This window comes from Lipotes vexillifer, unplaced genomic scaffold, assembly GCF_000442215.2.
Source record: "Lipotes vexillifer unplaced genomic scaffold, Lipotes_vexillifer_v1.1 scaffold1824, whole genome shotgun sequence".
NCBI lineage: Eukaryota > Metazoa > Chordata > Mammalia > Artiodactyla > Lipotidae > Lipotes > Lipotes vexillifer.
The window spans coordinates 1015069-1031482 of record NW_006789288.1 but is presented as its reverse complement, the minus strand read 5'-3'; the positions used below and the strand labels follow the sequence as shown (position 1 = coordinate 1031482).

Genomic DNA, 16414 nt, shown 5'->3' with positions numbered 1-16414 from the left:
CCCGCCCATTCCTGCTCCAGCGTCACCACCGACATCTGCCATCTTCATGCTCTTGCCTGACTGTGCACTGAGAGAAACCAGGCTGAGACATGCAACTCTCTGACCGCACCCAGCTCTCTCCCCCCCCCCCCCCCAGCCATGGCCCCACCCACACCCCAGCTCCTGTGACCACACTCACATCCGGCCCTCGTGGTGGGCCTCACCAACTCTAGGAAGGCTCGTCCCAGCCCCTGTGCACTCCCACCCCTGCTCAACAGCTGTTGTTCCCATCCTCCTATCCTTCCTTTCACCTTAACCCTACTCTTAGCCCTCAGCTGAGTCAGGGACCCCCTTTACGAGTCAGGAAAAATAATGTACATACACACCTTTCCACACAATCATGCCATTTTGGAAGACTCATGGGCTCCGAGACACCTATCCCCAGCCTCCTGTGGGTCCTGGTTGAGGACCTCGGCTTCACTGCCTGGGCTTCAACACTTTCAGGTCTGGTCGTGGCTTTCCTTGTAGCCTCACCCCCAGCAAATTCTCCTCTCAAGTGGCACCACTGGCTGCCCCAAACCCACCTTATCCACAGCCCCACTTCATGTCCTGACTTATAAAGACCCTTAACTGATCAAACGCACACCTGAAACTTGACCCTAAAAAAGTAGCTCTGCAGCATTATCCATAATTGAGGAGAAATGAATGCAAACTAAATGTCCAGTAAGAGGATAACAGTTACATACACTATGCTACACACCTCAGCGGAATAATAGGCAGCTGTTAAAAATAATATCTATGGAGATGTTTCAATAACTGGGAAAAGTATGAATTTTAATTTGCTAATAAAAACAGCAGAAATAGCATCAAAATAGTGTAATAATTAGAAAGCCGTCTGCACGTGGACAAGAGTTGAAAGGTAATGAGCAAGCTTGCCTCTGATATAAGGTTCTGAAAAGCACGACACAAGGTTGTATATACTGGGATTCCTATACACACACACACACACACACACACACACACACACACACACACACACAACGCACACACTCATAAAACCCAGCAGAGGAAACATGTTCTGGAGGAAGAATGGTAGCAAAACACTAACAGCCATTTTCTCCAGCTGACAGAACCATGGATATTTTTTTTCTTCTTTTTCTTTATGTATGTATTTCCTTTATGTATTTATTGTATTTATTTATTTCCTTTATTATTTATTCCTTGGGCTGTAAATATGCATATATGGCATATTTACAGCCCAAGGCAACTTATACTCTTAAGATCCTACTGGGGAAATGAATTGGTGATGAAAAGAGAAGCTGTGGACAAAATACTTGGGTCTGCCATGACTTACACAGAGGATGCATAGCGACTCTCCTGGATGCTGTCTGTTTCTTGAGCAAAGAAATTCCCCTGGGAAGGCGGGTGTGCTTGTGCCCCGTGGTCCCGCTCCCCTCTCCCATCCGTTCTCTCTACAGGGACCTCGTTTTCCCACCCTGTACTCACCCCCTCCTGCCCAGGTCAGCCTGCACCCCGCCGCCGTCACTCTCCGCTGTGTGGTCCTGATGCCTCTGGCCCACGGGATCCAGCAAGGAGAGCAGCTCGGGCTGCAAGGCTGCAGGCACAGCCACGCTCAGGAGCCAACGCAGCGTGCTCCCCGGCAGCATCGTCAGCTTCGACAGGTAGGACGCCAGTCTCAGCTCCTAGAGGAGTGAACGCAGGGACTCAGAGCCTCACGGCTCTAACCTTGACGAACAGCAAATTTTAATGGATCACAGTCTTAGGACTTTTTGTCCCAGGGAGATAAATATTTTAGTACCTCAGTCTTGAAACCATGTTCCCAAAGTCACAGAGCTGTCAAGAAAAATCTGTTTGGTCAGCAGCTTTGGCTTGCCATGACATTCCCCAAGCCTTCATCCATCCCTTCCAACTACTCTCCACTCACTCTTCACAGCTGCAGCCTGGGCCCATTAGTAATTTCTCCTTCTACTCATGTTCGGTGAGGCGACAGGGCTCAGAGGGAACAGCACAGACTGAAAACAACTGAAATGTGCCTAAATCAGTGGATGGTTAAAGAAACTGTGCTATGGCCATGCCACGGAATACCAGTCTGCAGTGAAAGGAAAGTAGTGGATGGATCCCTAGGGCGTTTTGCTGCGTAAAAAGAGCCAGGCCCCGCTGTACCTCCACGTGAATAACATTCCAGAAGTGACAAAATTTAGAGGTGGGGAACAGAGCATTAGTGGCCGGGGTTAGGGGTGTGGAGGGGAAATGGATATAACTATAAAAGCGTAGCACAAACAGATCTTTGTGGTGACCAAACAGTTCGACATCTTAAATGCGGTGTCATGCTAAACTACATGAGGTAAAATGACACAGAACTATACATGCATTTTATATGCATGTCAACTTTCTGGTTTTGATATTGTCCTAGGGTGCAACCATGGGGGGAAACAGTGAAACCGGGATCAGGGCACTGGAACTCTCCATACTAGCTTTGCAACTTCTTGTGAACCTAAAAGTATTTCAGAAAAAGGTTTGAAAAGGAGAAAGAGAGAGTACAGGCAGGCTCGGCACTCCCCCAAACCTGTGTTGGCTCCCAGCCCCACTGCACAGAACTGTGTGTCCTTGGGAAGTGTCTTTATTTCTCTTCGGGCCTCAGCTCCCTCATCTGTAAAATGGGGTAACAATAATACCTATGTCAAAAGGTTTTGTGAGGACAAAATGAGCTGTGACGTGTAAAACTGGTCTGTGTTAAGAAGGCAAACTCCCTTTCCTAGCAACAGCGTGGGCATGCCTGGCCACCTGGCCAACCAGAGACCTTCCCTGGGATTTTACACAGCAAACCCAGGAAAAATAAGCACTTTATACAGCAAAACCAGGAGAGCCGGATGCTGAAAGGCCATCAGCTCAGGGCTGTCAGCTTTCATGTCCCTTCCTGTGTGAATAAGCTTATTAGTGGACACAAAGAAACAGGGGAGAGAGAGAGAGAAGGAGAGAGACCCACAAAGAGGCCTTTGCCAGTTGAGCCCCCAGAGCTCAGCTCTGCTCTTTGAGGGGCCAGCCAGGGTATTAATATATTTCGTTTACACTCAAACTAGTTTGAAATGAATTTCTGTTACCTTCACCTAAAAAGAATTTTGACTTTACAAGACATCTAAGTGCCGTGCTTGACAAATCAAGGTCATTCAGTGAGTGTTGGTTGTTGCTGTTGTTACAGTATTTATATGAGTTTCCTATTGCAGCTGTAACAGATCACCCCAAACTTGGGCTTAAAACAACACACAATTATTCTCTTAACGGTTCTGGAGGCCAGAAGTCTGAAATCAGTGTCACTGGGCTAAAGTCAAGGTCACACAGGCTGGCTCCTTCTGGAGGCTCCCGGGGAGAATCCCTTCCCTGGCCTTCCCTAGCGTCAGCTGCTGCCTGCATTCTTTGGCGTATGGCCCCTTCCTCCACCTTCAAAGTTCATCCTCCAATCCCTGCTTCTGTCATTCTCACATGGCCTTCTCTTCAAGCTGTGACTCCTGCTTTCCTCTTGTAAGAACACCTGTGATTACATTTAGGGCCCACTGGGATACTCGAGGATAACACCCCCATCCTAAAATCCTTAATCACATCTGCAAAATCCCCTTTGCCATAGAAGGTCATATTCACAGGTTCTGGGAATTAGAACTTAGACATGTTTGGTGGGCCATTGTGCCAGATTATTAGTACACTTATTCATTCAACCAACACCACGATGGGGTCCTACTGGGTGCCAGACCCTGTTCCAGGCACTGGAGGCAGAGCAGTAAGTAACACAGACGAAGTCTCTGCCTTCACGAGGCTCACAGTCAGGTCAAAGACATAGATGGTAAACCTACAGAGAAACACCGTATCAGGCAGTGTACGTGCCAGGATGCAAAACAAGGCAGGATAAAGAGACAGAGGGTGAGGGGCGGGGGTGGCTGATATTTGAGACGGGTAGTCAGGGAAGGCTTCTCCGAGGAGGTGACATCTGAGCAGGGACCTGAACGAAGTGAGGAAGTGAACCATGGGCACATGGAAGGGAAGAGTTTTCCAGGCAGAGGGAAGGCAAGGGCGAAGACCCTGAGGTGGGGATATCCTTGGCATGTTTCATGGAGAGCGAAGGAGGCCAGTGTGGCTGGCATGGACCGTGTGAGAAGGAGAGTGACAACAGTTAAGTTGGGACAGGTGGCGGGGGATCAGCTCATACGGACCTTTTCAATGTAGGGAGAATTTCGACTTGTCTTCATGGTGAGCTGGGGAGTCACTGCAGGAATTTAAGCAGTGGGAATGGCATGAGCGGATTCTCGTTTTTTAAAGATTACCTTGGTTGACACAGGGGCCATGAACCATCTGCAACAAGTGAGGTAGCAGAGGGGTGGCATCTCAGGCAAGAGATGGTAGCTGTGTGAGCCAGAGTGGTGGAGGGGAGGTGGTGAGAAGTGGTGGGACGCGGGAGACTCTTTGACGGTAGAGCCAACAAGGTTCATTGAAAGATAAGAATAAAGGATGACTCCACCATCTTTCACTTGGGCTGCTGGGTAACTGGTGTCATTTACTCAGATGAGTGGAGCAAGCCTGGGACAGGGGACTGTCAGTCACTCGGAGTTCTGTTCGGACAGGTTAAGTCACTAGTGGCGATGTCAAGTCTCAAGTTCAGGGCAGGGGTCTGGAGCTAAGATTAGATGGTAATCAGTGTGGTGATGACATCCGCAAGGGAGTGAAGGTAGATGAGAAGGAATGAGGTCCAACGACTGAGTCCTCAGGCTCCCAACGTCCAAAGGCCACGATGCATCCAACATAGGGGCTTGACCACAGGTAGCCAGAGGGCTGGGAGAGAAACAGGTGTCCAGGGTTTGGAAGCCAAGGAGGGAACATATTCAAGAAAAGGGCTGTGGATCAAGTGCCACAGAGAGGTCAAGAAAGACAAAGAAATGGACTTGACCACTGGATTTGGAAACATGGGGCTGCTTACTACTTTGACCAATGCTTTCAGTGCAGTGATGGGGAAAAGTGTTATTATAAATACCAAGCTCTTTCCTCGCGACCCATGTGCTTCCTTCTGCCTATAGTACACTCTTCCCCAAAGTGCTGTCTGTCTGGCTCTCCTCAACTCATTCTTTTGGTTTCTACACCAGTGTTGGGCTTCTGGAAGCCTTTCCTGACCCCACATTCTGGGACAGATGCCTCTCCTCTGCTTTTATCTGGTTTTAATCAACTCTCTTCTGTCCAATTCTTGTATAAAATTCAATTGTCCAATTTCTCATGTGTCTCTGCTGTGAGGTTTTAGGATGGGGTCAGCATCATATGCCTCTCTACCTCTAGCATTTAACCCGGTTCCTAGCACAGAGAAACACATCAACAGACGTGGGTCGAACAAATGAAGGATAAACTCCATCAACACCCTGTAGATTCACTTATTCCTGAGGCAGAGGAGTAACCCTTCATCACTGGGATCCCCACTGGTGAATAAGGGGACCCACTGGCCCACTGCCATGGCTCTCCCAGCTCTGAAGCTTTCTGATCAACAAAATAATCCTTAACACAGGTCAGTTAACAGGGTCAAGTCTTCCTGAAGGTGGTGACACAAAAAGCATCTGTGTGGGTCACTTCTAGAGACTGAAATGAATCACAAAGCAATGTGGGGACCGGCTGTTCACGCAGAAAGACCAGGCTTAACAGCAGGCCCTGCCTGTCCCTCTCTCCTGTTCTGATTCGCCACCACTGGACCTGGCATGGATTTCCATTGTTTGGCTGTATCTTGGCATATTTCATCCTTGCCTTGATTTTTAAGAAATACTGCTAATTTTAAGGAATCAAACAATGTAGAAAAGCACAAAAATGTTCAAGTAATTATTCCAAATGCCACTATCCAGAAATAGTTATCAGTACCGTTAGGCAAACCACATTCCAGGAATATTTTCAGGCATATACATAAGTAGATGAATGGAGGGATGGAGGATGGATGGGTATACAGATGGACAGATGGATGATGGATAGTGGGTGGATGGATGAATGGGTGGTTAGGTGGATAGATGGATGAGTGGCCAAATGGACAGATGGATAGATGGATGGATGCATGGTGGGTGGGTGGATGGATGGATGGACAGACAGATGGACTGATGGATAGATGGGTGGATGGATGGACGGGTAGACAAATGGACAAGTGAATGGATGGATGGATAGACAGATGGAGTGATGGCCAGATGGATGGATGGACATGACTATAAAAATGAGATCATAATCCACATAAAATACTATTTGGTTTATGTATTTATTTTGTTAATTGCCTGCTCTCCCCACTAGAATATCAGCTCCTGAGAGCATGGGCTTTATCTGTTTTGTTTGCTGCTAAAATCCCAGTGCCTAGGATAGCACTTGCCACTTACTAGGAGCACAGTCGATATTATTCAAGAACAAAGCCTGTTTAGAAGATCTTAAGCTGAATCTAAGTCATCCTTTATGTGGTTAGAAAAGAATGCCACTCTGTTGTCTACAGTGGCTGCAGTCATGCTGGGGCCCCGGGGGAGAAAGGAGGCGAGCTCAGTGAGGACCACAGATGGGGTCCCAGCCTCTCCCCACAGCACAGGGAAACTTCCTGCCTTGTGGGGTTAGTACCATTCATTTTTAAATGAGCACCCCCTTCCTGTTTTATTCATGAAGCAATTAGGAAATACTTTGCTTTAAAGGGAATTGTGCAGTAGCATGAAATGGAATGAGTAGAGCCTTTAAAAGGAAAAAAAACCCTGATTTTAAACCAGCCCTCACTGACTGGCTATGGGACCCCGGCTAAGTTACATCACCTCTCTGACCCTCAGTTTCTTCATCTGTCAGGTGATGATCCTCTCCATGCCTCTCCTCAACGCTGGGCTGATATCAACTGCTGTTTGTGTCATCACCATCACAGAAGGGCTGATGGCTTTGCAGCGGTGCCCTGGGGAGGCTCTTCCCACTGCCAGGGTCCCCAGAGCAATGGTGAGCATGAACTGGGATGATGTGTGATGTGTCTAGCACAGAGCAGGCATTCGAGAGTGTTATTTTGATATTGTCATAAATATGCAAAAAAGGAGTTGGCAAAGTTGCATAAACATGAAAACATGGGTGCTCGTGCGGAAACTATCCTTCATGCAAATTTGGGAATTCAAACTATGCTGTCCCTAAGGCAGTGTAATCATGAGGAAATAAAACAGAAGAGAGAGATAGAGACAGAGACAGAGAGATCACAAGAGAAAGAAGAAGAAAAACGAGGAGAAGGAGGGGAGGAGGAGTAACTAGAAAGAGTAGGAGGAAGAACAGGGAGACAGGGAGGGAGACCTGGGCCTCCCTTGTTATCATCTCGCCTGGTACAGAGAAGAAACAGGTGAAATACAGGAGGCCTCTAAACAGGGAGTCATGGTTAACTTTACAGGTCATCTTGTCTGGGCCACAGTGTCAAGATATTTGGACAAACATCATTCTGGATAGTTCTTTGAAGGGGCTTTTGGATGAGATTAACGTTTAAGTCAGTGGACTTAAAGCAGATCGCTTTGATGTGGGTGGGCCCCATCTAAGCAGGTGAAGGCCCAAACAGAAAAAAGACTGACCTCTGAGCCACAGGGAATTCTGCCAGTAGTGGGCCTTTGGACTTGAACTGTAACATCAGCTCTTCCCTGGGTCTCCAGCCTGGTGGCCTATCCTGCCAGCCTATTTGGACTTGCCAGTCTCCATAATCACATGAGCTAATTCCTTAAAGTAAATCTCTCTCTCCTTCTCTCCCCACCAAGTCTTTGTGGTTCCGTCTCTCTGAAAAATCCTCACTAATACACAGGGGCTGGAAAAGAAACAAATCAGTTGAGTAGACTTTGCTGAGGGGACTCTACAAGGCACAGGGTTGGGGGCAGAGAAAAACCACCCCCTGACCATAGGGCCAATTCTTTAGCAGAGTTCACAGTTTAAAAGAGCCAACAAATCAGAAATGAATCTGGATGAAATTCCACATGTGACACGTTGGCCGTCTGTCAATTCTCTTAGTTACAAAGAAGAAAGGGGCGGGGTGGGCAATCAGAGTGAGTGTGGAGATGGCTCAGTTCCCCCAGAGACCCAGGCCAGGGGCATCATGTGCTCTGAGGGAAACTGAGCAGAAAGAGCACACCCTGTGTAGTCACCTACCCCAGGCTGAATCCTGAGCTCCAAGGAGCGGCAGTGAGCCCTGGAGCCCTCACACCACCAGTCTGGGCATGGTTCCTCTATTTGAAAAATGGAGAAGATAGTCCCCATTTCCCAGCTTTCTGCAAGGATTAAATGAATAAGAGATATGAGCGCCTGGGATGATAGTGCACAGCAGGTGTTCTAGATACTTCTGCTCCCTCCCCCACCCGACTTTGGAGCTCAGGCTGAAAGATGTGGGATAGGAAGAATGTGGGTTCCATTCTGAGCTGCACCTGGCTCCTCAGTGTGAATTGGGCAATAATCTCCCCTCTGGAAGACCTGTCTGTAAGGGGGTGATGATAGAACTGCCTGTCGGTAAGATGAGTGGCAAGTACTCTCCTGGGTCCTGCCATGGGTGGGTGCTCCTCTCTTGTTGTAAATATCTAGAAAGCCCAGGTCAGCTCTCATGTCAAAGAGGAAGGAGCATGTTAGACTCACCACTGACCTTGACACATAACCTTGGCTTCCTGTGCAGTGCAATTGCCAGAATAATGGCTTCTAAGATGTCCACACCTCAGTCTCAGAACCTGTGAATATGTCATCTTACATGGCAAAGGGACTTTATAATTAAGCTTAAGGATCACAAACTGAGATTATCCTAGATTATGCAGGTGGTTCCAACCTCATCATCGCATGGGTCCTTAGAAGCAGAGACCTTTTCTCGCTGTGGTAGGTCATAGAGAGATGTGATGACAATGGAAGAGGCATCCGAGAGATGCAATTTGTTGGCTTTAAAGATGAAGGAAGGGATCCATGGGCTAAGAAATGCAGGTGCCTCTGAAAGCTGGGAACAGCCCTCAGCTGACAGCCAGCAAGGAAGTGGGGACCTCAGTCCTACAACCGCAATGAACCAAATTCTGCCAATTACTTGAATGAGTAGGAAACAGATTCTCCCCAGAGCCTTAGAAGGAGTACAAACCTGCCGACACTGGTTTTGTCTGGCTAAACCCATGTGGGACTTCTGACCTACAGAACTAGAAGATTTGTGGTCTGTTAAGCCACTAAGTTGGTGGTAATTTGTTACAGCAGCAGTAGGAAACTAATACAAGTGGGAGGCTGCGTGTGCCTGTGGACAGCTGTGGCCAATTCTGCTGGCTGGACACCTGAAAGTGTCCCCACCCTTTCTCCTGGCTGTCTGTCTTTGGAGGTTGAGGAAGAGGTGTTGGTTTGCAGCCTCCCTCGTGGCCGGGGATCCACGGGCTGGGTCTCCTCAGGACGTGAGTAAAATTTACTTCAGGGACTTGGGGGAATGTACTTTCTTGGAAAGAAAAGACAGCAGGGTGACTGTGTTCTACCTTTACCTTCTTGACCTGAATGCAGACACGGTGGCTGGAACTCCAAGAAGGAGAGGTGGCAAGAATCAGAGAACAGGTCTATGACCTCACTGAACTGAAGCAAGGGCTGCGACACCTACCTCCCGACGGCTTGTGATCGGCATAAGCCACTGTCACAAATCACGTTTGCTGAAACTCACAGAAATCAGGAAGCCCATCTTTAGATGCACATAAAACACAACTAGTAGCACACTTACGTAAGTAACTCTACATATGGCTGCATGCACATAGCCTCCGGGCTCTGTCTTGGGAAGGCTGTTGAGAGCTGCAGCTGTGGCCAAGAATGAGGCAGATCACCCAGTCTCAACACAGAAAAGTTGAAATGCGGGGTGCAATCTCATTGGACTCCTTATATGGTCCAGATTTCAGTGACCAACTTTGTTCCTGGTGGAACCTACTCTGCATATATTAAACTTACTTAAGACTGAGAGGAAGGAGGTTTGGGTGCCTGCCTAATTACAGAAACTGACCAGGGCAATGATTACGATTGTCATTGTTGCTGCCGTGACCCCCGATCAAACGTCCTCTCTGTGCTGGCCCTGGGCCAGGGCTTTTCACAGATCTGCTTGGCAGCTCCCAAGGTTCGTGTTATCATCCCCATCCTGAGGGTGAGGAAACGTGGACTCTGAGAAAAGGGTGAAGTGACGAGCTGGCAAGGGATGGACCCAGGACATGGCAAACTTGTCCTCACCTGGCTGTACAGGGTCACAAAGGTGTCCGTCTCCATATTCTCCAGCAAATCTTCAAGCATGACACTGTTCTCTTGCTCCTCTCTCAAACTAGAGTGAAAACAAAATCTATATGAGTCCAGTTTTGTTATAAAGCTAGTTATTTAAATCCTAGTTATTTAAATAACAAGGGGTCACAAATCTAATCAGCATGATTAAAAAAAAAAAAAAAATCCATCCAAAGAGGTGGCCAGAGAAGCTTGCTGGTTTTCAGCTAGATTACCTTGCAAATAATGTATCAGGGAGGGCTCACCAGGATGGGGAGCTCCTCGAAGCAAGAAGTTTTGTGGGAGCCATATGGAGACTTTTCTGTGGCTTTGCAGGGCAATCTGTGATCTGCATGGCTATTAGCATAACTGATGCCATCTTGGGCCCTTACAGTCTCTCCTGTCCTTCTGCTGACCCACCTAGGACTGTGCAGTGAATCACTTCTCTGTCATCAAGGGCTTTGTAGTTAACAGATATTGTTTAATAATCATTAGGACCAGGTAGCCTCTATGCTTTGTTAGTCCCCAAACAAGGATGAAAACCTTCCCTGAAGTATTCCTGGCACCCACGAGACTAGTTACCCGTTCATAAATCTTGACTTAGGAATGCACGTCCTATTTCCAAGCACCTATCCCCATACCTTAGGTTAACTATAAAATTGTCCCAATGGCCCCTTGGTGGTGCGGAATGCAGCTGTGAAGCCTTCTGGATTATTGTCTGCTTGATCCCACCTTGTGAGTATGTTACCCTAGATAAACAGATCCATTGGTTATATGGAGCTGCCTGCCTTGTTTTTCGGCCTCAAGATGCCTGCTCAGTTCGGTGGGCACTTTTCATTCCCTCTGACCTCCAACCGTGATCCTAAGTTGAAAACTCTCAGTATTAGTTGTCATGCTTGTGCTCAAGAACACCAAGATCTGGAGTCTTCAATTACCATGTGACCTTGTGTTGAAGCGGGCCCAGAACCATCTCCCAAGGATGGACCTGACTCTGACCACAGGGGCTGGGTGGCACCTTATCACACGAGGTCTCTATCAGGCTTCTTGACTTCCCCACAAGGAGGTCCTCCCAGCCTATCCCTCAGCCAATCAAAGTTGGCATCTCGGGTTATCCATCCTGCATTCCTGATGGTTAATACAATCCAAACCCAATCTGCAGGTACAATTCATACCAAAAGCTGGATCATCAGCATTTTCCGCCATGAAGCATGGAATACATTACTAAAATCCTAAATCAAGTCTAAATAAAGTCAACATCTCTGAGCATTTTCCTCTGATCAAACAGATTCAGTCTTTCATGCAATTATTTCAATGGAAAACAGAACTGCACTTTGATGTTGTGTTTACACAGAAAGGCGTAATCAAATACATTAAAATAACCTGTAATCTCACCACACAGAAATCACATCTATTACAATTTGGCCTATTTGCTTCAGTTAATTTGTGTGTAAGTTTTCAAAAATGAAATCATGCTGTATATATAGTTTTTACCCTGTCCTTCACATGTCAACATTATACTCACAATGGAAAATTATGAAGCTGTTAAAAATTATGTTTTCCAGAAGATACATGTACCTCTATGTTCACTGCAACACTATTTACAATAGCTAAGATATGGAAGCAACCTAAGTGTCCATCCATAGATGAATGGACAAAGTAGATGTGGTATATATACACAATGGAATATTATTCAGCTGTAAAAAAGGATGAAATCTTGCATTTGGAGCAACATGGATAGACCTGGAGGGTATAATGCTAGGTGAAATAAGTCAGACAGAGACAAACAAATACCGTATGGTTTCACTTATATATATGGAATGTAAAAAACAAAACAAACGAACAAACAAGACAGAAACGGACTCATGGCTACAGAGAACAAACTGGTGGTTGCTGGGTTGAGTTGGGGGGAAGGGGGGTGGGAGGAAAGTCAAAATAGGTGAAGGGGATTGAGAGATACAAACTTCCAACTATAAAATAAGTAAGTTATGGGGATGTAATAGACACATAGGGAATATAGTCAGTAATACTGTAACAACTTTGTACGGTGATGGATGGTAACTGGTTTTACTGCAGTGATCATTTCATAATGTATAAAAATATTGAATCACTATGTTGTACACCTGAAACTAATATAATCTTGTATGTTAATTGTAACTCAAAAATAAAATAAAATACCTAGACTCTGTAAGGGAAAAAAGAATTTTTTCAACAGTTCTTAATGCCATGGGCAAAGGCTAATTGTCTAATTAATCGAAAAAGAATGCAAAAAACAACAACAAAAAAGAAGACCGGGGGTTCTGTCTGTTTTATAATTTTACAAAAGCAGGATATAAATATTACGTTTATGGTGAGGCCTGAGTAAGGCCTGTATTCATTGCATCATGCCAATGTCAGTTCCTGGTCTGGATAATGTGTCGTTATCCTGTGAGATGTTGCCATTGGGGGAAGCTGGGTGACGGGCCATGGAAACTCTGCACTATTTTTTTCAACTTCTTGTGAGTCTATAATTATTTCAAAATAAAAAGCTGAAAAATATTACCTTCAGTAAAACCTCAATATTAAATATTCAATAGAAATTAAATATTAAAAGACTCAAAAAATGAAGTATAAAAAGATGTCAGGGAAGAAGTCTGTTCCGAAGTTAGCAGCTCGCGCCGGAGTGCTGGGAGGACCTCTCAGACGGCAGCACGACAGCCCAGGTGGGCCTTATCCCGCTGAGTCTGAGAGGCCAGGTGCCCCCCTGGCCTGCGGGGACTGAGCCTACACACTGCCTTTGGGCCCTTGGCTCACCTCTGCTGGTGACGCTCCAGTAACTTCTGACCCTTGCTCAGGGCCCGTCGCAGGACAGCCGAAACCTGCCTTTCAGAATCTGTCTCCTCCTCCGGCTCGTGCAGAAGCCCAGGCCCCTCACCTGCCCACTGCTGCCGACTCTCCAGGGCCCGCTGCAGCTGGGCCGCCTCCTGGTGCGCCAGCTGGTCCTCCAGCTTCCTCTCCAGCTCCTGGAGCTCCTGCACACAGAGGGGCAGGTGATGAGCCCAAGGCAGGTGGACCGCAGGATAAAATCCGCCCTGCTTGGCACGGCGCTGCAAGCCTGGCACCACCTCCTCTTGCTGCCTCCCGGATCTGGCCGTGCCAAACAGCACGACGAGACTGCATCTGGGTCTCTCACACCTCCGTGCCTTTGCACACACTGTACACCCACCTGCAGGGCCTTTCCCCGTTAGCCTGGCCAACTCTGAGTCTTCTTTCAAGGACTGGCTTTAGAAGAACCTCCTCAGGAAAGGGCTCTGTTCTGTGTTGGTCTCAGCCTGTGGACTGTGACGGTACTAGCTGGAGATGCCTGGGGGTCCACATTGCCTGGAGCAGTGCCCACAGACATTTTCCTGATGGGCTGATGTCAAGGTTGAACCGGCCCTTGTGGTTCTTATGATCGCAAGGCTCAACCTCAGCAGCAACCATCAAGGACCTTGCAAAAACAAGGTTTATTACTCACAAGCCCTGGAGGGTACGTGGCACACCCAGGCCACACAGCAGGGTCGCAAAGAGAGAGAGAACATGGCCCTGGGGCTCTGCCTTTCAGATGTCAAGGGTGGGGTGCCTAGTGTTTCACTGGTTCACTCTTCGTTGGTGAACTTAAATCATAAGAGCAGGAATTAAGGTGCAGGGAGGGCAAAGCAGGGTCACTCAAGAGGTCAGGTATGTAAGTCAACCAGAGCTTTCCAAAAAACGGAAATTCATGGGTGGGGCAGCCCGGCTTTTATCTGGTTGTTTAGTTGGTAACCTGTTTATTTTCAGACGATGTCTTTGAAACGGATGCCTCGACAATCAAAAGCTGAATGTCAGGCACTTATATTACAATCACAAAAGCTAATTGTCAGGTACTTACTACTGGCTCCCTAAGTCCCCTGGGAGATGCAGACTCCCCCTCCTCAACTGTCCACTCACCATCCCTCGTATTTTCCGTTACAGACTGAATGAATATTTGTGGTCCCTCAAAATCCACATGCTGAATCCCTAATCCCCAGTGGAATGGGGCTTGGAGGTGTGGCCTTTGGGGGTAATTAGGTTTAGATAAAGTTACAAGGATGGGGCCCCCAAGATGGGATTAGTCCCCTTATAGAACGAGGAAGAGACCAGAGCTCCCTCTCTCTGCCATGTGAGGACACAGTGAGAAGGCAGCCATCTGCAAGCCAGGAAAGATTCTTCTCAACAGAAACAGAATCAGCCGGCACTTTGATCTTAGACTTCCCAGTCTCCAAAACTATGAGAAAATAAATGTCTGTTATTTAAGCCCTGCAGTCTATGGTATTTGGGTACAGCAGCACGAGCAGATTAGGACAATGCTCCACTTTCTGCTAGAGTGTGAGCTCCTCGGGGGCAGGGCTGCACTTCCATCCCCCCACCTGCAGCACATAGCAGCTGCCTGGCAGCTCCCACCTGTTTCTAAAACATATGGGTTGGGCTTCCCTGGTGGCGCAGTGGTTGGGAGTCCGCCTGCCGACGTGGGGGACGCAGGTTCGTGCCCCGGTCTGGGGGGATCCCGCGTGCCGCGGAACGGCTGCGCCCGTGGGCCATGGCCGCTGAGCCTGTGCGTCCGGAGCCTGTGCTCCGCAACGGGAGAGGCCACAGCAGTGAGAGGCCCGCGTACCGCAAAAAAAAAAAAAGTTAAAACACATGGGTTATCAGCAAGTATCCTACATGGCGAAAGCTGTGCTGGACCAGCAACCATGGACACCTAACACTGACAGTACGCAGGTCAAGCCTGACCCACTCTGAGTGCTCTGTGTTTATTCATCTCATTGAATCCTTATAACAACTGTAAGGAATATATACTTATTTTCCCTGTTACAAATGATGCAACTGAGGCAGGGAGACAAAGTAATTTTCCAGGTCATGCAATTCTTAAGTGGCAGAACCAGAATACGGGGCCAGGCCAGGTGACTCCAGGGTTTGTGTCCTTAACCCCCAGGCTATACTGTCTCTCACTGGCCGAACAGAAGAAATCTGCATTCTGAGGCCACCAGAGTCAGAGAATCTGGGTACAAGAGACTGTCCACAGCCTGCTTAGATGGGTAAGAGAGGGTAGGCAGGAAGGTCCCAAGCCTTGTAAAATGCAGACACACCGAACCTATTATTCACCAACTGGCCAGTGTTCTATGTGGGGTGGAGTGAGGATGGGGCTTAATTGTAAGAGGCCTTGGATAGGTGTCATCATAGGTGGCCCTTGGTCCTCCTAAATTTTGTGCAAAACCGTCTGCCTGTCTGCAGAGGGGCCAAAGCTTGCATCAAATGCTCAGAAGGGTCTCAAAGTCCCCCAGAGGCTCAGAAACCAAGGCAGAAGAGAAAATGGCAGAGAGGTAAACTGAAATCGTAGTGTGGAGAGTGCGGGGGTTGTACCTTCAGGGCCGTGGAAGCTTTGGAATGCTCTGAGCGTGGGCTACCATCACACTGAGATTTCCAATTATGACCATCCTTCTCGTTGCTGCGTCCCAAATTGGAAACGTAACCAAACACAGCATTTCCAACAGCACTAATGAGTTTCCCGCAGCGTGTCCTGTCAGCATGCCCGGAGCCTGGTCATGGACCAGACTTCCACTGAGGTGCCAGCCCCCAGCCCACAGTGTGGGGAAGGAAAGGACAGACCCATGCTTGCCAGTGTCCCCAAAACAGGCAGAGCACAGAGAGCTGGCGAGTCACACTTTGGTTTTCCGAGACGGGGTTAGCCCTGGTTAGGAACAGGAAACAAGGTGGGAACCTGGTATCCTGCAGGTTCTAAGATGCTGATGGGAGGTTCTCCCAGAGGTCAGTTCTCCCCCAAACCCCTGCCACTTAGCACAACCGGAATCCAAGATTCGGTTCTAGAACTGTCTTCCTTAATGCCTGCTCTCTTCACTAGAGTTTAGATGCTCAGGTAGGGACTCTGGGACTGTCTTGTTCATCTTTCTCCCCAGCAGGAAGCAGGCACCTGGCTTGTGGAAGGAGTCACAGTAATCAGCATTATCTTCCTATTAGTAATAATAACAGCAATTAGCACATACCGAATGCCCCCCTTGCGCTAGATTTGATTCACGCTATCTTTACGTGAATTAATTTATTTAATCTCCACAAAACAGATTTATTTAATCTTCACAAAATGGGACAAGGTAGTCCCATTTTATCGATAAGGTAGCTCAGGTGCAGACAGCGTAAG

At 47.7% G+C, this 16414-nt stretch overlaps 1 protein-coding gene across 1 annotated transcript in view; it reads right to left on the bottom strand.

The window, feature by feature from the left end:
- Window positions 1–16414, bottom strand: part of EVC2 (EvC ciliary complex subunit 2) — a 145743-nt gene that overhangs the window by 4281 nt on the left and 125048 nt on the right. Inside the window, exons 18-20 of the mRNA XM_007462462.1 lie at window positions 13015–13232; window positions 10201–10288; window positions 1486–1682 (exon numbers count right to left, since the gene is read on the bottom strand). Coding sequence (XP_007462524.1) covers window positions 1486–1682; window positions 10201–10288; window positions 13015–13232 — 503 coding nt within the window. The remainder of the gene's footprint in view (window positions 1–1485; window positions 1683–10200; window positions 10289–13014; window positions 13233–16414) is intronic.